The sequence below is a fragment of the Helianthus annuus genome, chromosome 7, assembly GCF_002127325.2.
Source record: "Helianthus annuus cultivar XRQ/B chromosome 7, HanXRQr2.0-SUNRISE, whole genome shotgun sequence".
NCBI lineage: Eukaryota > Viridiplantae > Streptophyta > Magnoliopsida > Asterales > Asteraceae > Helianthus > Helianthus annuus.
Window position 1 is genome coordinate 25542697 of NC_035439.2, and position 25377 is coordinate 25568073.

Consider the following 25377-nt stretch of genomic DNA (forward strand, 5'->3'; position numbering starts at 1 on the left):
TTAAACCCTCCCATATATATATATATATACATATATATATATATATATATATATATATATATATATATATATATATATATATATATATATATATATATATATATATATATATATATATATAGGGGAGGGTTATCTTGAGAACGCTAAATATTGCGAGAACCGTGAGAACGAATGAAAAAACAATCAAAACCGATTTTTTTAATACAAACCTCATTGTAATAAAAATACAACATCAAAAATGAATTTACAACATCAAGTAATTCATTTATCCTCTCAAAATCACTCTTACTAGATTTTTTACACAAGTGTAAATATAACAAATTTACACATGTGTAAATGGCAAACTTCCACATGTGTAAATTTTCTTTATTTACGAATTCACGAAAATTTAAACTTGTAAATTTAATTTCTAACATTGTATTCGAATAATAATGATAAGTGTAAAAAGAAATTTTGAATTTGAATTGTTTTTGACCAAGTTCTCGTGGTTTTTTCATTCGTTCTCACGGTTCTCGTGATATTTAGCGTTCTCATATATATATATATATATATATATATATATATATATATATATATATATATATATATATATATATATATATATATATATATATCCAAAATCACTCGAAAACTAAGTCGATCTCGAAACTTAGTTTTATCCCGATTGTAAACGGGATCAATTAACCATAGAATGGTTATTCTAAATCATGATAACACCTTAATAGAATCGTTGAGTTAACGATTCGGTAGAGCTCGGATACGTAGTTTAGCAACGTTTATTTAGAAAACTCATAAGTATTCCTTCGTAGGGATGCTATAGTTGTACGCTAGCTAGCTCACATTCTTGGAATGACATCACGGAATCACGTTAAGCTAGCTTTGCACAGGAATATCCAGGTGAGTTCATAACCCCCACTTTTTCCTAGTTTTATGTTTTTACAAATGTTTTCGGGGATGGAAAGACATGCAAGTTTTGCAAAGGTAAACAATTTTTTGATAAACGAAAACTCATATGTCTAAACCATGTTACGAATGGATTTCAAGGAACTCAAATGGTTCACGAACGATTTATACTAAACATACCGGTTTTACAAAACAATTGCGTATTTTCGAAACGTGCATGATTTTCATGACAAGAGACAAGAATGTCCTAGTTACAACAACGGGACTGGGTTGGCCTGCGTACGAAAAACGAGACAACTCAGTGAGATCATGTCCCCATTTTCTTTCAACGTTTCGGTTTACAACTTTCGGGGGGAAATACATGTCAAACTTAGGTATGATTAAGTTATGGAATGAATGTGAGTATAGGCTGTAACTGAGGTGCCATTAATCCTTTTGAGGACCAAGGAACAAAGGTTAGATCTAATGGGTACGGGCGATCCCCACTCACGGTCCAGGGGTGACCACTAGAGTGCTGTTGTGTCCATTGTCGAGAGTTCGACACTTAAATTGCCTACGCGGGTTGAGTAACTCCTATGTCGTCGCATATATTAATGTCCTCGCGAAACATTAATGATCAACATGTTCATAGACGCTTTACATACCAACTTACAACACTAAAACTTTCATATGTTTTTTACTATTCATTTGACGCAAACTCATACTACATGGATTTGCAAACTTGGGTAACGTTTCCAACTTATGTACAAGTAAGTGGACGGGTTGGTCCTGCTTACAAAGACTCTAGTGGGCTAGACTCACAGTTTTCATACAACATGTCGAGAAAATGATTTTACTAATTTTTCACCACAACTTATAAAAACCGGTTATTCAAAAAGGTTGATTCCAAATGTTTTACAAACAAACTATGAACTCGCTCAACTTTATGTTGATTTTTCGCATGTTCTTTCTCAGGTGGCATTTTTTTTCAAAACTATGGAACGGTTGGAATAGGAGAACCCATGGGAATTCGAGTACTTAGCGGCGTTCATTTCCTAGAAGTCTTAGCTTTTTTTGCTTCCGCTGTGCAATGAAGATACCGGTCCAGTCATGCCAGCTCTGATATTTCGGGGTGTGACAAAACGAGTGCTTTGGATGAATCTAGTTAATATTATACGAGGTAACTGTGGGTTGTGGATTGTGGGAGGCGATTTTAACTCGGTTCGTAACGAGAATGAAAGAAGAAACTCTTTTTTCAATGTGTCGGCTAGTAGAGATTTTAATGGCTTTATCGAAGAAGCGGGGCTTCACGAATTGGTTCTTAGAGGTCGGAGGTTCATTTTTTGCGTTGGTAATAAATTAAGCCGGATTGATAGAGTTTTCGTGTGTTGGGATTTATTTTGTAGATGATCTTCGGCCGAGTACTGGGTGCTTCCGAATGGTATTCCTAATCATTGCCCGGTGATCTTAAAGACACAAAATTCTAATTTGGGCCGAAACCGTTTCGCTTTTTTAATTCGTGGTTAGATAGGGTTGATGTACGCTTGTTGTAAAAAATTTAAATTATTTCAATCCTATATTAGGAATTGGCGTAACAGTACTAAGCAAAAAGAAATGGAAGAGGTTTTATTATTAAAAGAAGAAATGGAAGGTATAGATGCCATTAGAGATAACTGTGATTTGTCTGAAGAGGAACTTTGGGTGTGGGATGAGACTCGAAGACGGTTGAAAGAGTTGCAAGATTTATTGGACAAAGATATACAGCAAAAAGCTAGATGCAAATGGGCGGCAGATGGGGATGATAACACAAAATTTTTTCATGGATTGATTAATAAAAGAAAGGCTTCTAACAGTATACCGGGATTGACGATTAATGGATATTGGGAAACGAGACCGTCTAAAGTCAAAAAAGAGGTATTTCGTTTTTTCAAGGAAAAATACGTTGAGGATATGCCGAGTAGACCAAAATTGAGAGGTTATAATTTAAAGAGATTGTCTGAAGACGAAGCGGCTTCATTAGTCGCTCCTTTTTCTGATACTGAAGTTAAGCAGGCATTGTTTGGGTGTGGAAGTGACAAGGCTCCAGGGCCCGATGGTTTTAATTTTAAATTCCTTAAGAAATTATGGAGCATCCTATTGGCTGATTTTATGAGTATTGTGTAGGAGTTTTTTAACACAGGTAATATTAGCCGAGGAGTGGGTTCGTCATTTATAACACTCATTCCCAAATCTTCGACTCCGTCTGGCTTAGGAGATTACCGTCCGATTACTCTTATTGGTGTTACCAGTAAGGTGATTTCTAGACTATTTGCAAATAGAATAAGAAAGATAATGGGGAGTATCACCTCGGAAAATCAGTCGGCATTTTTGACGGGTAGATTCATTCTTGATGGTCCTATGATGATTAGTGTGATTATAGCTTGGGCGAAGCAAATGGGGAAGAGATGTTCATTTTTAAAATATATTTTCAAAAGGCGTATGACAATGTTCATTGGGGTTTCCTTATTGAGATGCTTCGTCAGTTGGGTTTTCCTGAGCTTTGGTGTTTATGGGTGGAGGGTATTCTAAATTCAGCGTGCTTTGGTGTTTATGGGTGGAGGGTATTCTAAATTCAGCGATGTCGTCGGTCTTGGTTAATGGAGCGCCTACTTTTGAGTTTGATTGTAAGAAAGGCATTCGCCAAGGTGATCCTTTATCTCCTTTCTTATTTATTGTAGTGATGGAGGCTTTCTCAAGCTTATTTAGGAAGGCTAAAGATATTGGCACTTTTGACGGGATTCGTTTACCGAATGGAGGTCTTGAGGTTAATCATTCATTATATGCCGATGATGCTATGATCTTGGGGGAATGGTCGACTTTCAACTTTAAAAATTTGAAAAGAATGTTATGTATATTCTATCTGTGCTCGGGGCTTAGAATTAACATTCATAAGTCGACTCTTTATGGTTTTGGGGTGGGTGAGGAGGCGATAAATAATAGAGCCGAAGAGCTTGAGTGCAAGTCGGGTAATATCCCTTTTGTTTATTTAGGGATAAAAGTAGGGGGAATATGAACGCGGATCACGAGTTGGGAACCGGTTAAGGAGGTGTTTAAGTCTCGAGTTTGGGAGCTATACCCGAGTCATGGTAGGATCAAAGGTCCTTGGTGTTCGATAGTCCGGTTGGGTAGAGATACGAAGATTGCCGATGTGAATTTTAATTCCTTGATTAGGGTCGACATTGGTGATGGTGAAAGCATCTGCTTTTGGTTGGATCCTTGGGTTTGCAACACTCCATTGAAGGTGCGGTTTCCTACTCTTTACCGCATTGAGATGGAGAAACAATGTAAGGTCAGATAGAATGTTGAAGGTGGGTGGTGCCAGTAGCTTTGCTTGGCGATGGAAACATGATCTGACATCTTTAGACGAAACTTTGGAATTGACGGATTGCTTTAATTTGCTTGCGAACGTGAAGCTTTCTGAAAAGAAAGATTCATGGTCGTGGCATGGTACCGGTTCTGATTTTACAGTGGCGAATCTTAAAGCTTGGTTCACGGCTAATGAGGTGACTCAAACGACGGCTATTTTCGATTGGTGCAATTGGATCCCCCTAAAGTGCAATGTTTTTATGTGGAGACCGAGATTGGAAAGACTTCCAACTAAAGAGGCTTTGATCAAGAGAAACATACATGTCAACAACAATTTATGTGTCTTTTGCGAAGATAACACAGAGACGGCAGATCATTATTTACAGGGTGCATATTTTCAAATGTTCTTTGGCAGTTTATTGCGAATTGGTGTAAGTTCCCGATGTTTTAAGTTTGTGACTTACACGATCTCACGAATATTTATAAAAGTATGCGGCTTCGTACGGTTACAAGAAACATGGTTCACGGTCTGATGATTATTGGTTTCTGGCGAATTTGGAAGGCCCGAAATGACCGTATTTTTAATAACAAGATCACAAGGATTGATGAGGTCATTTCGGATGTGAAGACTTATGGTTTTTTATGGTATAACAATAGGAATAAAAAGGAAAAATGTAATTAGGAAGAATGGTGTAATTGTGACTTGATGTAATGTGGTCTTCTAGGTCCTCGTCTTGGGGATCTAGAGATCGTTTGTGTTAATGAAGTTTATATTTAAAAAAAAATAATGAGTTTTGAAACACAAACTGGTCTACAAGTTGTTAACTTTGATTTGGTGATTAAAAGTTTAATATCATAGTAACTCTCAACTAAATTGTATCATGATATCTTTAAACAAATTCCCAACCATATTGAATTCTATTAAACTGTTTGGTGAGTGCTAAAACAGATCTTGACGCCTGATGCTTCATTTATGTAATTAAAAAAGTCAATGTTCTTGGTGAATCTAAGTAATTAAAAAAATCAATGATCTTGACACTTGATGCTTCATTTAAGTATATTCCAAAAGAAAAGTAAATACTCTTGGTTAATTTTCATGTTTATAGTAATAATGCAGTTTCCTAGCAATGACGATTTCTTTCACAGCGTCGGTTCAAAATGGCGGATTAGGTCATGTAGTAGATTGGAAAAATCTAAAATGGGTTGAGAAAAGTATGTGTTCTTAAGATGAAAAACATGTTGCTTAATATATAGAATAGAATAGAATTTTGAATGCCGCTTCAACCCGCGCTTCATCGGATCAACAAATTGTAGTACCGGCCACAACACGGCGGGTACTACATCTTAGTTTATAATATTCGCAAATCTCCATACATAAAATCCAGGCAAATTGATAAATTGGGCCACAAGATCAGAAATCGAAAATTCTGAACAGACCCGAAAACTTTTTTGGTTCATAAATTTAGGCCCTTTAAGATTTTTCTAAAAAAACATACATAATTTTTTTAGATACATATATACATATATATATATATATACATATATATATAGGGTCAGGATTTAGAGAAAACGGTGAAAAGTGTGAGAACGGTGAGAACGCTTATGGGTCGTCCGATCAAAACAATCCATGGACTAGATTGCGCGGTGGCGTTTTCGTAAATAACATCAATTTTATTATGTGGGACGCGCTTCATTAAGGGTAAAAGGGTCTTTTACCGCTCATATTCAAAACACCATCAAATGATAACACGCCATTCAAAAAAAAAAAAAAAAAAAAAACCCATTAAAACAAAACGCCAAAAATTAGTGATAAAACGCGTTGGATATTACAGAAAGATGAAACAACACAGTAACTGAATTTCAGTTATTAACATTTATTAGAAGAAATTCCCTCCTAAATTACGCCCCAAAAACATCATTATATAAACGAGGTAAAACATAGCTTCCATAATCACTTAAATCTATCCATTTCTATAAAGAACATCTTTAACCAAAAACGCCAACTTAACAAAAAATGCCAACTTAACCAAAAACGCCAAAAATGGCAACAATCGTTTCGTGGAGATACACTCTGGCAATCAGGCGATTCGTCCTCCGTTTTGACAACAGAAGGAGGGTGTATGTTAAGACGGTCAGGGCAATTTTGAAGATGGAAGAAGAGGTACAGAGGGGTATCTTATCCCTTGGCATCGCTCTAGACAATGAATGCCATGAAACACATATGCTTATGAAAGCATTAACCAGGAAATTTGGACCAATCAAAGCAAATGTGAAGCCGGACCCTATCATGACATAATGGCGTTTTGATGATGAAACAGACATGGTGACCGTTATATACGATAGCGGAGAGCAGGAAGTCTACTGACTTGAAAACATCATGACAAAGCAGGGTCTTGGTTTCATGGAAGAATTGCATAACGCCACTTGTACGAACACAGAAATGGACTCAAAATTGGAGTTAATACAAGACATGTTCAAGTGGAGGTTTCAGAATCTTCAGGAATAAGAAGCCTATGAAGGTGAAGTTGATGACATAGATGAAGATCCACATAAAGACTCCGAGGAAGAAGATGACGCAAGTGATGGATACTTTTCGGATAAAGTACCTTCTGACGAAAGGTTTTAATTTTTTTTCCTCTTTTTTTTCCTTCTGTGTAATTTTTTTTAAGATAATTAAATGATATATTTCTTTCTTTATTAGCAAAACGCCAAAAAAATACTAAAAAAGGTTATTCCTTACAAAACGCCAAAAATAACAAAAAATATATTTCCTGCTTAATATTTTATTTTCTCCGTTATTGTATTTTGTCATCTTGGTCTACATAATGCCATTTAAAAAAACGCCAAACTTAGAATATGGGACGTCTATCACCTACAAAACTCATAAAAGCTGATCAAAACAGTAAATACAAAAACAGTAACTGAAAAGACGTTTACTTTATTACTATCATTTATTACAATAAAAAATCCCGCCTAAACTACGCGCCAAAAAACTCCTATAAGAGAGGGGTCTATACATAATGAAATTGATCACACCCAGAAAAACAAACGCCATATCCTCTAGAAACCACTCACTTTAAAACGCCAAATAATGTTGGTTAAAATAACCACAGATGGCAAAGTTTTCACTGAATGGATTCTTCTTCTGAGGGGGCTATCTCAATAATATTTTGCTGAATGAGATGGACAAATATTCAAGAAAAAGAGACCGATGACAGTGATATGCTATCATGTGAGCTTTGTTCTTGATGATAGGCATGGAATAAAGGGATCTACACAACTGTAAAATGCTATTTTGGACTCCATTATTACAAATAGCATCAAGCAACAGTTGATCTTCAATGACATGCCATCAAACAAGAATATCAAGCCAAAAAACAGGATGCCACTAAGCAGCTTCGTCTGAAAAAGACGTGGTTTATGTAGGAAAGTTGGCATCTAGCTAAGGTATTTAAAAGGTTCAAAACGCCAAAACAAATTCAAGAAGAAGGAGTTGATGACAGTGAAGATTCGGAAGAAAAATTAGATTACCATTTTTTATTTTTTTTCTTTTTCATTTTATATTGTTTTGTTATAAAGTTATCTGTTGTTTTGTTATCTAATTCTCTACAAATTAAATACATTATTATATAAAACGCCAAAAACTACAAACACCAAAACGCTAGTAGTGTGAAAACTGTGAGAATGGGTGCTGGCAAAGCAACTTGTCAAATGTATTAAACCCCAAAAAATTCACTAAACGCCAAAAAAAAAAACATTTGGTCTTATTGTTAACTTATGAAAATATAAATGACTCGTAGTGAATTATTATATAAAACGCCACAAAAACGCCAAAAAAACTGACCAGAATACGCTATAACGCCAAAAAATTATCTATGTGACACAAAAACAATTAATTCAACGCCAAAAAGTTTAATAAATACAATTAACGCCAAAAAAATATTAGACGCCAGAAAATATTATACAGCGTTGGAAAAATAAAAGAAGATTGAAAAGACAAAAAAAAACCCTCGTACCCTGATCATGTCCCGCGCCACGTGTTGAGCTAGGATGCGTTCTAACCGTTCTCACACTTTTGGGCGTTTTCTTCTGATCCCGTTCATATATATATATATATATATATATATATATATATATATATATATATATATATATATCTAGGGGAAGGATCCGTTAGGAACCACCCGTTATTGCGAGAACCGCGAGAACTAGTGTGAACAGAAACAGTAATACCTAAAAAATCTAAAAAACACCCAATTTTTTTTTTACTATTTTTTTATGGAAAAATCGCTATATTTCGTTTATAATAAAAAAATTTTCAAAAAAAAAATCGAGTCACAGTTATACATGCACATGTGCATTTGTATCATTTCTTTGACAAATTCTGTAATTCATTGCAAATATTAAACAATTGCACTTTCATTTACACTACCACGTGTAATACACTACTTTTTACGTTAACAAAATAAGAAGTGCACATGTGCATCTATATGTATCAACATGAAATAAGGTGCGTTGGTACACTACTTTCTCTTTTATCTATCATTCCATCCATAATACACAAACATGCACATGTGCATTTTTTTCATTTCTTTGACAAATTCCGTAATTCATTAATCTCATATTAGACGATTGCACTTTCATTTACACCTCCATGTGTAATAAAATACTTTTTACAATACCAATATTATAAATGCACATGTGCATCTATATGTATCAACATGAAATAAGGTGTTTTGGTACACTACTTTGAATACACTTTCACTTTCATCTATCATACCATCCATAATACACTACCATTACCTCCTAACATCCATAATACAATACCATTACCTCATACCATCCATAATTGCCACACCCCTTTCTGCGGCGGAAGCACGAGGTGTGATCATGAAAGGTTCTCATTGCATACGAAAGGTAAACATAATACATGCTCGAAAAAATGATTTCAAATACCAAACATTTCATAATTTGAAAACATAAGTTTAGCGTTTACATCACGAGATAGCATAAAACTTGTCTTAAAAGTTTACAACTTTATTTAAAGATAAACATAGACGACATCCACAAGCATGAGTAAGACCGCGCGCACATCCACCTTTAGTTACCTGAAATACATGTGAGTTTTGGAAAAACGTCAACATAATGTTGGTGTGAATTCATGTAGTGATTGTTTTGAACGTTTAAATACTTGAATGAAAACATAGTACGAAACTGGTAGAATGTATGAATGTTTGAATGAAACTTGTAAAACGTAACTGTAACTGAGTACTATGATTGATTGAATGCGTGAGATCGCTAGTGGTTTGCAAGGCCACTAACATATGTCACGATATAGGAAGCCACCAAACCTAGGCATTTTTGTCGACTTTGACTGAGACACAGAAGCACTCATTGGTAGAAGTAGGCCAAGAGTGGGGTTGCCTGAAACCCATTAGATCTAACCTTTTGTTCCGCGGTCTGAATGTATACGTTGATTAATGGTGCTTATGGTACCCTATTCGGGACATGATCTAGAATGTTTCACTTGAATGTTTTCGTACCCATCGTACTATTTGTAAACATTGTAACATTTGTAACATGTATTTCACCCCCGAAGTTTATAAAACCAAAAACAGTTAAAGGAAAAGGGGGAGCATGAACTCACAACTTTGCGTTCCTTGCGTCGTAAACTTCACCGGATTTGCTTAGTTAACGCCGTGACCTATACGTGTTTCCTTAACGTTAGTCACTAGACTTGTATCGCACAAGTACAAGTCACTATCTTTTGTATATGTTTTTTTTTGTGTTAAAAATAATTTATATTTTTAACTATGTGTCTTACTGTTGGGATTGAACCCTACCAAAGGAACAGATAATGAAAGCCAAAACTGGATCAGAGCAGTGGATCCAGAATAAGCAGATGTTTGGTTGCAAGTCTCTCCCCTTGAAAGTGGTTTCAACAATTGCTGACCTTCTATCCGCTGATCATGCAAAATGCTGACCTACAACTGCTGATCAAGTTAAAGTCTGTTGAAGAACTAACGCTCTACTGCTCAATCTACTGCCTTGTTTCAAGCACTGCTGATCATGACAAGTACTGCTGGGTTCACAGCAGTGGAAGGATGCAGCAGCAATTTATGTTTACTTTATGTAATAAATTGTAACATCAGTAGTTAGCATAGCAGTGTTTGTATAGGTCAGTTGTTAAGAGTTTGTTAGGAGGTTAGATGTCACTTTCATGGTGACGTCAGCTTAGATGCTCGGTAGTTTGCTAGTGCCTATAAATAGAACAGTACTCTGTACTGTTCTATTTAGCTCATTCACCATCTTCTTCCTGCACGAACAAATACTGAGCTCGGGCTGAGGGGGAGTTTGCGAATCATACATGCATTGTAATCAAAGTTTGAAATAAATTTAATCATTTGATTCTGTGTTGAAAATGTATGATTGAAAGCATTTCTTCTGTTTGATTGTGAAAAGTTTGCTTCCATTTAATTTCCGCTGCACAACTCACTCATAATTCCATCTTAATTCAAACACAAATCACAATCAATCCAAACTCAGATCCTAACAATTGGTATCAGAGCTTGGACAGTCAAATTTGATTTAACAATCATTTTGACGTAAATAGTTCAGCTCGAAATAGTTGATACTGATAGTTTGTTCGTCTTGTTGAAAAACAGAGCAAGGTTTAATCACCGATAAAGTTGATTAATCAGTGCCTGTAAAACAACCAGGATGTCGTCACAGTCTCAAGATGATAAGAATAACATTGGCTCGCTTTTTAAACCTCCTATGCTTAAAAGAAATGAATACAACATCTGGGAGAGAAGGATGTGTCACATCCTTGCTTAACAGAACACTGGATGTTGGAGGTCTGTTGTTTTCGGTCCTCATGTTCCTATGGTGCCAAGTGCTGAGGACACCAAGAAGTTCATTCCTAAACCAACTGAAAATTATACTGAATCTGATTTTCAGAAGTTCGAACTTGATGCCAATGCATTTAGCATCATAGCCTCTACACTACCCAACGGAATCTATGCTGGGCTGTTACATTGTAACAGTGCCAAAGAATTGTGGGATGCATTGAAGGAACAATTTGGGGGAACAGAAGAGGTTATTGAAAACAACAGGGAAATTCTAAATTAGCAGTATAAAACATTTTGTCACATCAAAGGGGAGTCACTAACCCAACAATTTGAACGTTTCAGTTGTCTCATCAGTGAACTAAGGCTTGTTAAAGTTACATTTCCAAATGCAACTCAAAATAGCAGGTTCCTTAGATCATTGCCCGAAAAATGGGACACAATTGCTTTTGTCACCAGGAATTCAGCTGAGTTCAAAGATCTGACCCTGACCCAACTCCATGGTAGACTCCTGACCTATGAAAGGGAGTTAAACCAGAAAAGGAAGTTGCAAGAGTCTGGAAAAGTTGCCGATGACTATTCATTTGGCAGCACAACTCTATTTGGTCAGGATGAATCTGGTAGCAGCAGTAAGGATCAGAGTTATGATCATTTTATTGACATAACTGCTGGTGGAAATTTTAACAACTCTGATTCTCACTCTGCAAATTATGCTTTCACTGCAAATACTGAAAACCAGATGTCAGATAACTTATGCTTTGAACTAAATGATTTGCAACATTTTGATCCCACTGACTTAGAAGATATGGACATTTTGCATCAATTGGCTTTGCTTAGTGTTAGAACAAGCAAATTCTACAAAAGAACAGGGAGAAAATTCTCAGGGCTTCATGGGAATTTAAGGGTGGGGTTGGATAAGTCAAAAATCAAGTGTTACAAGTGTAATAGGCTAGGTCATTTTGCTAAGGAATGTAGTAGTCAAACCACTGGTCCAATAATCACTCACCCTGGCTCAAACCCTAGACCACAACAACAAAACACTGTGCACTATACCCAATATGCCCCTGCAGCACATGTTAACACTGCTCATTATGCTGCAACCACTGTGCCTGTGCATTATGTTCAAACCACTGTTCCACAAATTCAGTATGTTCAGGCCTCTGTTCCTCAGGCACAAGTGCAACCTGTTGCACCTCAACAAGCTGCTCCAATAGTGACACAACCAGATCAGCAAAGCTTTTTCACACAAGGCTTTGTTGATTGGAGCAGCATGCCTGATGAACTTGGTGATGAAAATTTTGCTCTCTATGCTTCTAATGATACTTTTGATGATGAATTTTGTTTGATGGCATTAGAGTCAATACCAGAAGGGGTTGAAACTGAAGGTGAACAGCTAAGTGCTGAAACAGTGGATGAAGTTGCTGAAGCAGTGGTTACTGCAGTTACTGGTGAACTACTACTGGGAGAAAATTCAGAAACCCTGCTTGAACCACTGTCTAACCCCTGGTCCAAAGAAGACAAAAAGGAAGAAGAAAAGAAGAAAGCTGTTGAGGAAGAAGTTAGAGCTGATGAAGAAGGTGATCATCAATGTGACTGTGCCATGATGGCTGCTGCTAAGGTATTACCTCAAGTTCTTGAAAAACTGTGTTCAGACAAATGTATTATTGCATTTGCTAACATCAAAGAGGTAAATGAAAACCTTAGGAATAAAATCTTATCTGATGAAGTCAAATTTGAAAAGTCATTAAAAGAACTTAGAAACAAATTGGCTGAAAAAGATAAAGAGACCAGCAGTTTAAAAGAAGAGCAGAGTATAACCAAAACTCAACTCCAAACTATGGCAGAAAAATACCAAGTTTGCAAAAAGGAGTTGGAGTCTACCCAGATCACCTGTGAAAGATGGGTGGAGTCTTGTAATGGGTATGAGGTTATGCTTGCAAAACAGCTTGAAAGCAATGTCAAGTTTGGAATAGGACATAGAAAATATGATGAACTTGTAAACACTGCTGAAAAACAAGCTGGTTTAACTGAGATAATACCAACCAACAAAAATGGTCAAGAGGTTAAAATAACCGACAAACTTGGTAACAAAATTACTCTGGAAAGATCTGTGGGATCCTCAACTTTTGAGGAAATTGAGAAATACCAATTTAAAACCACATGGTCTGATGAGTGTGATATCCTGGAAAACTTCAAACCAATGGATTTCACAACCACTGATGGTGTAAAAGCTCCAAAAGCAAGAATCATTCCTATCAAAGATATCCCAACAGAGGTTCAAAACTCTGTTGCAAAGGAATCTGAGAAAAGGAAGAAAAGAGAAAAGATTAAAAACCTGTTTTGTGATTTTTGTGAAAAGAAGAATCATCTAACAAAAGACTGTTTTCATCTTAAAGCACATGATCTAAACAAAACAAATGTTATTGTTTCTGCTGAAAGCTGCACCATCTGTGGTAAAAATAACCACAAAACTAAGGAATGTGTGTATCTCAAAAACTTTGATGAAAAGAAGAAAGAGTACACTGCAAAAACATTCTTAAGTTCATCAGCATCATCTGTTAAGTTCACCAAGAAACAACCACTGTTCATCCCAGTCCAAACAGCTGTCACAAAACAGCTGAACCAAACATCTGTTCAAAGAGATGTTAAGTGACTAATGCACCCCCTGCCAATCAATTCAAATGAGGTAAGGTACAACCATCATACCAGAGGATCCCACATGTTTATGAGACTTACAAAAAGCCCTCTAAACCCAAAGTGAACAGGTATCCTTTTGGTTATCAACAGATGATTGGTCAAGACCCCCAACAGTGGTTAGAGAAAAACATTCTCAAAAATGTTCAAACCCTTGAGCTAACCATTGTCCATGCATCTGTCATCAGCCCAGACACTGTTAAGACTCCATCCAAAGCCTTATTGGCTTTGGAAACCTTAATGAACTAATCCTTTTACTTCATGTGCAGGGAGCTTCTGCATGCTTAGATAGTCTTTGGTATGTAGACAGTGGAGGCTCCAGGCACATGACATGATGTAAAGCCCTACTCAAAGATTTCAAAATCCATGGAGGGGGTGATATATCCTTTGGGAATAATAGTAAAGGGAAAGTTCTGGGATCTGGTACAGTTCAGTCTGGAAATGTAAAATTTGAAAATGTCAATCTGATAGACAATCTGAAATTCAACCTCCTGAGTGTCTCACAAATGAGTGACAAGGGGTATGGGACATTCTTCACAAAGGAGTGTTGTAAGATTGTTGGACCAGAAATGGTTGAAAAGATTGAAGCAATAATAAAATCAGGAAACACAAAACTTGTTGCTTAAAGAAGTGGCAATGTTTATGTTGTTGATATGTCAAGAGAGTGTCCCAGAGCTGATGCCTGTCTGTTCTCAGCTGCCTCTAACAAAGAGACAGAGCTATGGCACCAAAGACTGGGACACACAAATCTCAAGACAATCAATGAAATTTCAAAAAATGTCTTAGTGAGAGGCTTACCACAAAAAATGTTTTCATGTCCTGAACACTGTGTTTCCTGTTTAAAAGGAAAACAACATAAAAGCTCTTTCAAGTCCATTGAAGAGTCGAAAACAACCCAGTGTTTGCAAATGCTGCACATGGATTTGTTTGGCCCAGTGCAAGTCATGAGTCTCAAAAAGAAGAGATATTGCTTGGTTATTGTTGATGACTTCTCTAGGTTTACATTGTAACACCCCAAAACTTGTTTAGTTTAATAATAGGTAAAAATAAACAAATAATTCAACATAGTAATGAATTATGACAAAAATGATAAGTTAGTATTGGGAAAGCCTAAGTTGAACACTTTTTCTAAGTGGAAGGGTTCAATGTGTAAGTAATAAACTAAATGTTTTAGTTAATAAACAAAAATTAAAACCAAACACCCATTTTTGGGTTCTGGTCGTTCGAGAAAGAGAGCAGGCAAAAGAAAGGTGAAACCCTAGCTTCAAGAAATCAAGAATCAAAGCCAAATACATAAGATAATCCGGTGCATGAACCCTCCTTACGAAAATCTAACCCTAATTTGTTAGTGGTAAGTTTAATTTTCTGAATTTGATGATTTGTAGGATAAGGGGCTCGACCCAATCTCGAATTTTTGTGTCTAAATTTGAGAAATCTGAGTTAGGGTTACCTTCTAGAACAAGAATCATGTTTGATTCTAGGTTATTTGAAGGAATTTAGTAAAAACCCATTTTATGAATTTGTGATATGAAAAGGATGATCAATGTGATTATAGATATGTGAAATCTTGGTGTATGGTGATGTTGTAATGCTTGTAATTATGATGAACACCAAGTGTTCGATGAAATGCTTAAAAGAATAATGTATATGATTTGAAAGATGAATGAATGAAATGTTGGTGTACTAAATAAACGAATGAATGTGTAATTATAGGCGTGAAGGAGGAAGGTTCCAATACTAGGAAATCGGAAGGTTCACAAGATCGAGGTACGTTAGTGTACACTTTATGTTTTTTTTTATGTTGTCATATGAATAATAATCTCTAATGTATTAAATTGTTATGTTGGAACCGTGAGCGTTGAGATATCCGATTTGTTGAAAGTAAAGTTAGATCCGTCATAAGCGGATGTTGAGAAATGATTATGATACGAAAGTTAATGCATCATACCCGGTACTTTTAGTCGAACCGGGTATGGAAAGCTATGTATGTTCGTTACATACAAATAAACCTTACTTAGAATTTTGTTATAACATCTTAATTAACTATTGTCAAAATGTTATGGTGATTAGTAAGTAACTAGCAAATCCCTTGCGGATTTGGTTGTTATGGATGTAATGATAAGCTATGCAAGTCGAAAAGTTTTAGTTGAACAAGTCGAGTAAGAATAAGCTACTACCCGTTTTGAACGGGTGGTCATGAATGCTATGACAAATGCTTGAAGTTTAATCCGTTATACGGATGGAAAGGAAAGATTTATGTTGAAAGCAATAAACCCAATTAAACGGGTCGAATGTGTATGCTTAACTCTCTATGAGAGTGTCTATGCCAAACCCAATTAAACGGGTCGAATGTGTATGCTTAACTCTCTATGAGAGTGTTTATGCCAAACCCAATTAAACGGGTCGAATGTGTATGCTTAACTCTCTATGAGAGTGTTTATGCCCAACCCAATTACTTGGGTAGTCGTATGCGTAAAAGAATGAAAGTTCTTGTATGGATGGAGTTAAAACGAAAGAATTATGATTTAACTAGTGTGATAACTAACCTTTTAAAATTTGGTTGTTAATGTAGGTAAAACTCCACTTTAGGCGAATTGGAGATATGGAGCGAGCACGTGTCCATGCTTTATTATACCAAGCGCTTCCGCTAGATATATGCACACTTTTTGGGTCCGTGTCTTGTTATTTTGTTTAATCTTGTTAGAAGTCATACACTTAAAAACTTGTTGTCTTCGTTTTGGGAAGTTTCAAGTTAAATGGGTCGTAGATTGTCGTTAGTTTAATAACTTAAAAACAGGGGGCATGGTCGTTTTACGAACGGGTCATGCCCAATTTTTGTAAGAATTTCGTTATGTATTAAATTTTTGGTATGTTGATGCCTTTAAATTATTTTTATAAGTAGTTTATTTTATTACGGAAAAGCGGACCTTACAAGTTGGTATCAGAGCCTAGGTTTGAGGGATTCGAGCTTTTGACACGATGCTTGAACTCAAACCGACGGCTCATTCGAAAGTGTGCTCGCTCCAAGATCGCCAACGAGGTAACAATTTAAGTTCTTGATGAATGCAAGTATATGTAATGTGCTTGAGAAATAAAGTTAAGTTAATTTAAGTATGTGAAGGAATAATTATAGAGGGCGAAACGATGAATTCCAGGGGCTGTAGGGCTGGAACCGACCCGAAAAATGATTAAAAAGGCCTAAAACAAGTCTGCAGCGAATTCAGCAAATGGGAGGCCGTCGCCGACGGGCTTCTGGCCGTCGCCGACGCCCCCCTATTTTGAGCCGACGCCTTATTCGACTGCTTACGGGAAGTGTGGCCGACGCCACTTTACAGGGCCCGTCGCCGACGGGGTCCTTGGGCGTCGCCGACGGGTTGTGTAAAGGCAATCTGCTGAAAAATTTTGTTTTTTCACATTTAGAGTTACCGGGTTATCCGAAAGCCTATTTAATGATTATGTAGGGTCCATATAAGGCCTAATAGATGTATGTAGCCACAATTAGTGGTTACGATGGAATGGATTCGAAAGAGTCGAAAGTGATGAATCAAATGACAAGATAAGAGTTATGAAATTTAAAAGATCAAAAATTGAAATGTAAGAATGTGAATTAAGTAAATGCAGACTAATGAACCATTATATAATGAAAGGCATGTAATGGTGTGAAAAAGAACGACACGAAATAAATGATGGAACGTAGAGAATTAGAAACTTGAAATGCATGATTACAAATGTTGTAATCAAAGGTTGAATTATGTGTTATATTGAAAGCTTGTGAATTATAATTTAAGTTCCCATACTTCTCAGAAATGCCCGTTTTATGTTCTTGTCAAGTTATTAGAAGATATAATAAGTTATGTAAAGTTACGTAGACCATTAGCGATAAAGTAAAATTTAGAAAAGTCGAATGTAACGTATGGAATGGCATGAAATGGATGACGAATGTATAAAATGAGGTTGGAAACATGTGATAATGAATAATGAAGGAAGTAAATGTAGACTAAAGTACTTGAATATGTGAAGGAACCTGATTTGTTAATAAATGAACAAAAAAAAATGATGATGAATGATGAGATTAATGGTGGAAATAAATTGAAGAATGTGAGTTAGATGGAATTCGTATGAGAATTCGGATAAATGTATGCTTTGATCAAAATTATGCATTAGAGGTTAGTACCCCGTGTTTGGAATGGTGTGATACTTATGCGTATATAATGATTTGCTTTAGTATGATTAAGAGGCGAATATGTGCTAAAAGTAAATCATACGAGCTTATTAGTAAAGGATATGTTGAAATTATGTTATATAGTTGCTTCGAATGAAATTTGCTATTTGTAGAATCATGAAGCATTAGCCATTAGCATGTGAAAGTACGTGAAAGTGAATGCATATATGTGTATCGTTTGGAGGATTACGTAAATTGTATGTATGAAATGCGAGGAATATTAATATTACAGTCTATCATATTTAGATGATTACATGTTCAAAAGTTTGAAGTGTGTAAGCAAGACAGTTGACTATCTAAAAATCAACAGTATAGGGATATCATGAAATGGTCATCAGACACAAAATACTAAAGTAAAGAGTTAATGTATTATGTATTAAGTGATTTACGTGTTATGCTTGATGATAGATTAGTAGCATGGATTTGAAATGAGATAGCTATTAATAAATGTCTCGTTTATACGAAATTTGACTAACGAAGGTCAATTAACGTATGAATAGAAAGAAAATGAATAGTTGTATGTATGCTCACATAAGCTAATAATGTTACGAATGTAACAATATGCAAGGATGGAAATCTCGTCAGTTGATTCAAGTATGGATGGCAAACGGGGTAAGAGGAGGCAATGAGGCAAATATGAACCTGAACACTAAAGGTAAGTGATTTTGCAATCACTTCAAATTTATCTACATGAAGGTGTATACATGTTTGTATATTTGAAATCAAAGTGAAATGTATAAATAAATTAGAAATGTTATGGTACGTTTTGTTGAAATTGTTGGCATAATGTTAAACCGATAAGACCTCATTATAAGGGTAAATCGGTCATAAATTTTAGTTGAGAAATTCTAAGATGGGAATGAAAACTTGGCAATGTTGATGAAAGGTATTGAAAGAATATTAGTCGGGATGTTAGCTAAAGACATTTCGTAAAGATGATTCGAATTGAAAGTAAGTACAACGCGTACAACAATACTTAGATACAATAAGTACTAAGTGTGATTAATTTTAAAGGGTCAAATTGTAGAAGACAGTAAATAATAATTACTTACAATTGCTAGAAGTATTACGTAAGAAATGACATGGTAAATGATACGACAGAAGAACGAAAGGTACAGATGAAAATGCTAGAATCTGAGAAATGAATTCAAACTGGTAAGAATGAAAGGTAAGTAATTAAAAGTTCGAATCTGTAAGTGAAGACGGATTGAACAAGTGAGAATAAAAAGTAAGTACCAAACTCAAATAAGTTATACGGGTCAAATGGCGATCGCCGTTTGAACCCGGTATTTAATGTTCGGTTTGTCAAGTTTATTACTTATAGGTGAGCATGATGTATGGGCATGCATTGTCACGGTTTGGAAAACATTAACCATCGCAAAGTATAAATAACGAGTCAAGGGTTTTGACCCGCGCCAGGTACGTATAAAAAGATTATATTTTTAATAAGAGCTTAGGGCTCGACTAGAGAATGATGTGTCAGAATAGGATAACTGATACCCATATGTAAGAATGTATTTACAATTAGACTTCTGAAAAGTCAAACGAAATAAATGAAGTCCTTGCAATTATGCGAGTATAAGGTACGAACGTGTACCTCGATGCAACCACAATAGGTAAGGGGGCGTTAGTCTGATCGTGAAAGGTCAAACTGTGAAAGTTGACGAAATAACCAATAAAATGAAAGGATAGTATGTAAGAAATGGAATGTATGATATGTTTTAGCATGTACGTAAGAAAATTGTGAAAGAGCCAATAGGCGAACAAATACCATGTAGGACGCAATTATGAAAAGTTATGGGCTAACTATTTATTCATAGATAAATATAATGGAATTCTTCGTGAGATGATAGTAATGAAGCTAGTGGAAGGATGCTCACGAGTGGGAGCATATTTTATGAATGAATGAGACCAATTCTGGTACGGGAGGTACATATAAAGAAGCGGATCAATCCGGCACACGGATAACTGACTTATGCATTGAAGGCGAGGTTAGTAAAATGTTTAATTCTTGATTAATGATTAAGAATCTATAGATTTAATTGTAAGTATGAACAAAATGAATGGTAGAATAATTATAGTATGGTATACAAAGATAGACCTGTAATGGTCAGCGTGAGAAGGTATGAATGTCGTTAAGAGGGAGGTCTAAAGGCCTTAAATGAAAGTTTGAGCTGAATTGGTTAAACGCTCGTATGGTGATCATACACAACATACCTAGTTGTATCATAAGTAGTTTACGCAAGGAGCTAATAATAAAGTGTGCAAAGGATTAAATTTGAGGCTAAAATCAAACTTGTAATTAGTTCAAGCGACGGTAGTAACCGTAGAATGATGCTTTATACTCATATTAAGTATGAAAAAGTAATTAGGAAGTGGGTAGCTTTGTATTAGTACCACTAAGTCATTAAATGTTTATAGTATACGTAAGATGTTATGCTCAGCCCTCCTATGAACAAGAAAGTAATTAGAAGAACGTTATTAATGGGATAATAGGGTTTGCTCATAATTACAATAATGAATCATATCGTGCATGATTCGTGTGCAGAATGAAATAAATCGATTTATTTATATTAGTAAATGTATGAATACGTTATGCTTATTTAGAAAGATAGAAACAAGTCGTAAGCATAAGCTTGTACGACCAATAGTATACATTCTGAATAAACTTCAATGAACGAACTGCCAGTGATGAGGTGTGCTAGGAACTAGCATTATAAAGTGAAAACGACACTAATAAGAGCTCTGGATCAGATTCTGACTTATATGTGATTATGAAAGTAATTTACTTGATTTAAGAACGGAGGGACAATGCGTACAAATACGTTTATGCAAGAATGAAACTCTGGCTAAGATCCCGAATGCATCTATGTTGTATTAAGAGTCTTGAATGAATAGATGAAAAAAAATAAGAGTAGAAGTGGTCTAGTTGGAATGAGAAAGGTTTCGGGGACGAAACCTCCTTTAAGGGGGGTAGACTTGTAACACCCCAAAACTTGTTTAGTTTAATAATAGGTAAAAATAAACAAATAATTCAACATAGTAATGAATTATGACAAAAATGATAAGTTAGTATTGGGAAAGCCTAAGTTGAACACTTTTTCTAAGTGGAAGGGTTCAATGTGTAAGTAATAAACTAAATGTTTTAGTTAATAAACAAAAATTAAAACCAAACACCCATTTTTGGGTTCTGGTCGTTCGAGAAAGAGAGCAGGCAAAAGAAAGGTGAAACCCTAGCTTCAAGAAATCAAGAATCAAAGCCAAATACATAAGATAATCCGGTGCATGAACCCTCCTTGCGAAAATCTAACCCTAATTTGTTAGTGGTAAGTTTAATTTTCTGAATTTGATGATTTGTAGGATAAGGGGCTCGACCCAATCTCAAATTTTTGTGTCTAAATTTGAGAAATCTGAGTTAGGGTTACCTTCTAGAACAAGAATCATGTTTGATTCTAGGTTATTTGAAGGAATTTAGTAAAAACCCATTTTATGAATTTGTGATATGAAAAGGATGATCAATGTGATTATAGATATGTGAAATCTTGATGTATGGTGATGTTGTAATGCTTGTAATTATGATGAACACCAAGTGTTCGATGAAATGCTTAAAAGAATAATGTATATGATTTGAAAGATGAATGAATGAAATGTTGGTGTACTAAATAAACGAATGAATGTGTAATTATAGGCGTGAAGGAGGAAGGTTCCAATACTAGGAAATCGGAAGGTTCACAAGATCGAGGTACGTTAGTGTACACTTTATGTTTTTTTTTATGTTGTCATATGAATAATAATCTCTAATGTATTAAATTGTTATGTTGGAACCGTGAGCGTTGAGATATCCGATTTGTTGAAAGTAAAGTTAGATCCGTCATAAGCGGATGTTGAGAAATGATTATGATACGAAAGTTAATGCATCATACCCGGTACTTTTAGTCGAACCGGGTATGGAAAGCTATGTATGTTCGTTACATACAAATAAACCTTACTTAGAATTTTGTTATAACATCTTAATTAACTATTGTCAAAATGTTATGGTGATTAGTAAGTAACTAGCAAATCCCTTGCGGATTTGGTTGTTATGGATGTAATGATAAGCTATGCAAGTCGACAAGTTTTAGTTGAACAAGTCGAGTAAGAATAAGCTACTACCCGTTTTGAACGGGTGGTCATGAATGCTATGACAAATGCTTGAAGTTTAATCCGTTATACGGATGGAAAGGAAAGATTTATGTTGAAAGCAATAAACCCAATTAAACGGGTCGAATGTGTATGCTTAACTCTCTATGAGAGTGTCTATGCCAAACCCAATTAAACGGGTCGAATGTGTATGCTTAACTCTCTATGAGAGTGTTTATGCCAAACCCAATTAAACGGGTCGAATGTGTATGCTTAACTCTCTATGAGAGTGTTTATGCCCAACCCAATTACTTGGGTAGTCGTATGCGTAAAAGAATGAAAGTTCTTGTATGGATGGAGTTAAAACGAAAGAATTATGATTTAACTAGTGTGATAACTAACCTTTTAAAATTTGGTTGTTAATGTAGGTAAAACTCCACTTTAGGCGAATTGGAGATATGGAGCGAGCACGTGTCCATGCTTTATTATACCAAGCGCTTCCGCTAGATATATGCACACTTTTTGGGTCCGTGTCTTGTTATTTTGTTTAATCTTGTTAGAAGTCATACACTTAAAAACTTGTTGTCTTCGTTTTGGGAAGTTTCAAGTTAAATGGGTCGTAGATTGTCGTTAGTTTAATAACTTAAAAACAGGGGGCATGGTCGTTTTACGAACGGGTCATGCCCAATTTTTGTAAGAATTTCGTTATGTATTAAATTTTTGGTATGTTGATGCCTTTAAATTATTTTTATAAGTAGTTTATTTTATTACGGAAAAGCGGACCTTACATACATGGACCTTCTTTTTACACTCAAAAGATGAGACTGCAGGCATTTTGCAAGACTTTGTGACATAGGTTGAAAAGCAATTTGACCTTCCAGTGAAAGTCTTCAGGAGTGACAATGGCACAGAATTCAAAAATAAGGAGTTGGATGCCTTCTGTGTGAAGAAAGGGATTGTAAGGCAGTACAGCATCCCTAGAACACCAGAGCAAAATGGGGTTGTTGAAAGAAAGAACAGAACATTGATTGAGGCTGCCAGAACCATGCTTGCAGATTCAGGTTTGCCATTAACTTTTTGGGCAGAGGCAGTAAACACTGCTTGCTATGTCCAAAACAGAGTTTTGATCAACCCTAGGCACAAAAAGACTGCTTATGAAATTCTGTATAAAATAAAGCCATTAATCTCATATTTCAAAGTTTTTGGTTACCCATGTTTCATTCTAAACTTAAAAGATTCTATCTCAAAGTTTGCAGCCAAACTTGATATGGGATACCACCTAGGATACTCAACCACTGCTAAAGCCTACAAAGTGTTCAATACACAGACCAAAGCAGTGGAAGAGACTTTGAATGTGAAGTTCAATGAACTTTCATCAATGAAAATCCCTGCAAATCCTGCAGAATTGTTTGATCTTGAAAAATTCACTTTTGAAAATACTGCTGTCAAGACTAACAGTGCAGGTCCATCAGAAGATTCATCACCAGACTATGGATATGAGATCATCATTCCTCAAAAGTCTGCTTCAATAGGGAGAGCATCAGTTGTTCAAAACAGTTGTCAAAGCTCAACCACTGCTACCTCAACAGTTGTTGACCAAAGTAGCCCTTTAACCACTGCTTCCACCTCATCAAACACTGCTAACAAAATTCCTTAAACAGTGGATCAAAGTCAGCAGGTGTCCACACCTTTACCCCCTATGCCACCACCTTTTGAAGCCACTGTTGGGTCATCAAAGTCACCAGCAGTGGTTAGCTCAGATGATACACATCTGCAGCCCTCACCACTCAATGCCATTATTCCATACCAAGGAGAGCTCATCTTCTTGAAATCTCATCCACCAGATCAAATCATTGGCAACATCAATGAAGGGGTGCTCACAAGAAGGCAATCCCAAAACATTTGTCTTTTTGCAGGTTTTCTATCACTCCATCAGCTAGTCAAGTACCAAGAGGCACTGAAAGACAACAGCTGGGTAGAAGCCATGCAAGAGGAGCTCCAACAGTTTAGAAGACAACAAGTATGGGAGCTTGTTCCATTGCCAGAGGGTGTGAGTCCTATTGGCACAAAATGGGTCTTCAAAAATAAAACTGATGAAAGGGGTATTGTTGTCAAGAATAAAGCCAGACTTGTGGTTCAAGGTTTCAGACAAGAAGAGGGCATTGACTATGATGAAACATTTGCCCCTGTAGCAAGACTTGAAGCTATCAGACTCTTTCTGGCCTTTGCTGTCAACCACAACATCAAGGTGTATCAAATGGATATCAAATGTGCATTCCTCTATGGTAAGATTCAAGAGGAGGTTTATGTTTGTCAACCTCCAGGTTTTGAGGATCCATTTAATCCAGATCATGTCTATAAACTGAATAAAGCTTTGTATGGCTTGAAACAAGCACCAAGGGCCTGGTATGAAACTCTGTCCACCTTTTTACTTTCCATTGGTTTTACCAGAGGCAGGATTGATAAAACACTGTTTTTAAAATGGAGAGGAAAGGATTTGATGATTGTCCAAATTTATGTGGATGACATTATTTTTGGAAGCACATGTAGTAAAATGTGTGAAGAGTTCAGACAACTCATGACAGCTGAGTTTGAAATGAGTGCAATGGGTGAACTCCAGTGCTTTCTTGGTCTCCAAGTAAGGCAGTTGCAAAATGGTACTTTCATCCATCAAGGCAAATATGCCAAAGAACTTTTAAAGAAATTTGATATGGATGATTGTAAGCCATGTAGTACACCCATTGCAACCAATAAATTGGTCATGTCTGAAGAAAAGGATGATTTGGTTGATCAGACCTTATATAGAAGCATGATTGGGTCTTTATTGTACCTAACTGCATCTAGACCAGATATCATGTTTGCAACATGTGTCTGTGCAAGATCCCAATCAGCCCCTAGAAAGTCAAACCTTATTGCTGTAAAAACGATATTCAGATACCTCAAAGGTGCTCCCACACTTGGTATCTGGTATCCAGCTGATGGTAAAATTGAGCTTTCAGGTTTCTCAGATAGTGACTTTGCTGGATGTGATAAAACAAGGAAGTCCACTTCAAGAGGGTGCCAATTCCTAGGCAATTGCTTAGTGTCTTGGCAAAGCAAAAAGCAAGCAGCTGTTTCCACATCCACTGCTGAGGCAGAATATATAGCTGCTGCAAGCTGTACAACCCAACTGATCTGGCTTCAGAATCAGTTACTGGATTTTGGTATCACTGCCTTGAAGACACCACTCATGTTGGACAGCCAGGCAGCAGAAAATATCATCAAAAA

General features: G+C 36.0%; 1 protein-coding gene and 1 long non-coding RNA gene across 2 annotated transcripts; both read left to right on the forward strand.

The window, feature by feature from the left end:
- The first annotated feature begins 2496 nt into the window (after positions 1-2496).
- Positions 2497-3491, forward strand: LOC110866627. The gene is made up of 3 exons (XM_022115769.1): positions 2497-2977; positions 3062-3174; positions 3291-3491. The coding sequence occupies exons 1-3, from the start codon at positions 2497-2499 to the stop codon at positions 3489-3491; spliced, it is 795 nt and encodes a 264-aa protein (XP_021971461.1).
- Positions 3492-21186: 17695 nt separating this feature from the next.
- Positions 21187-22708, forward strand: LOC110866298. The gene is made up of 3 exons (XR_002551308.2): positions 21187-21317; positions 21680-21733; positions 22539-22708. It is a non-coding gene; the product is annotated as an uncharacterized LOC110866298 (long non-coding RNA).
- Positions 22709-25377: the final 2669 nt, after the last annotated feature.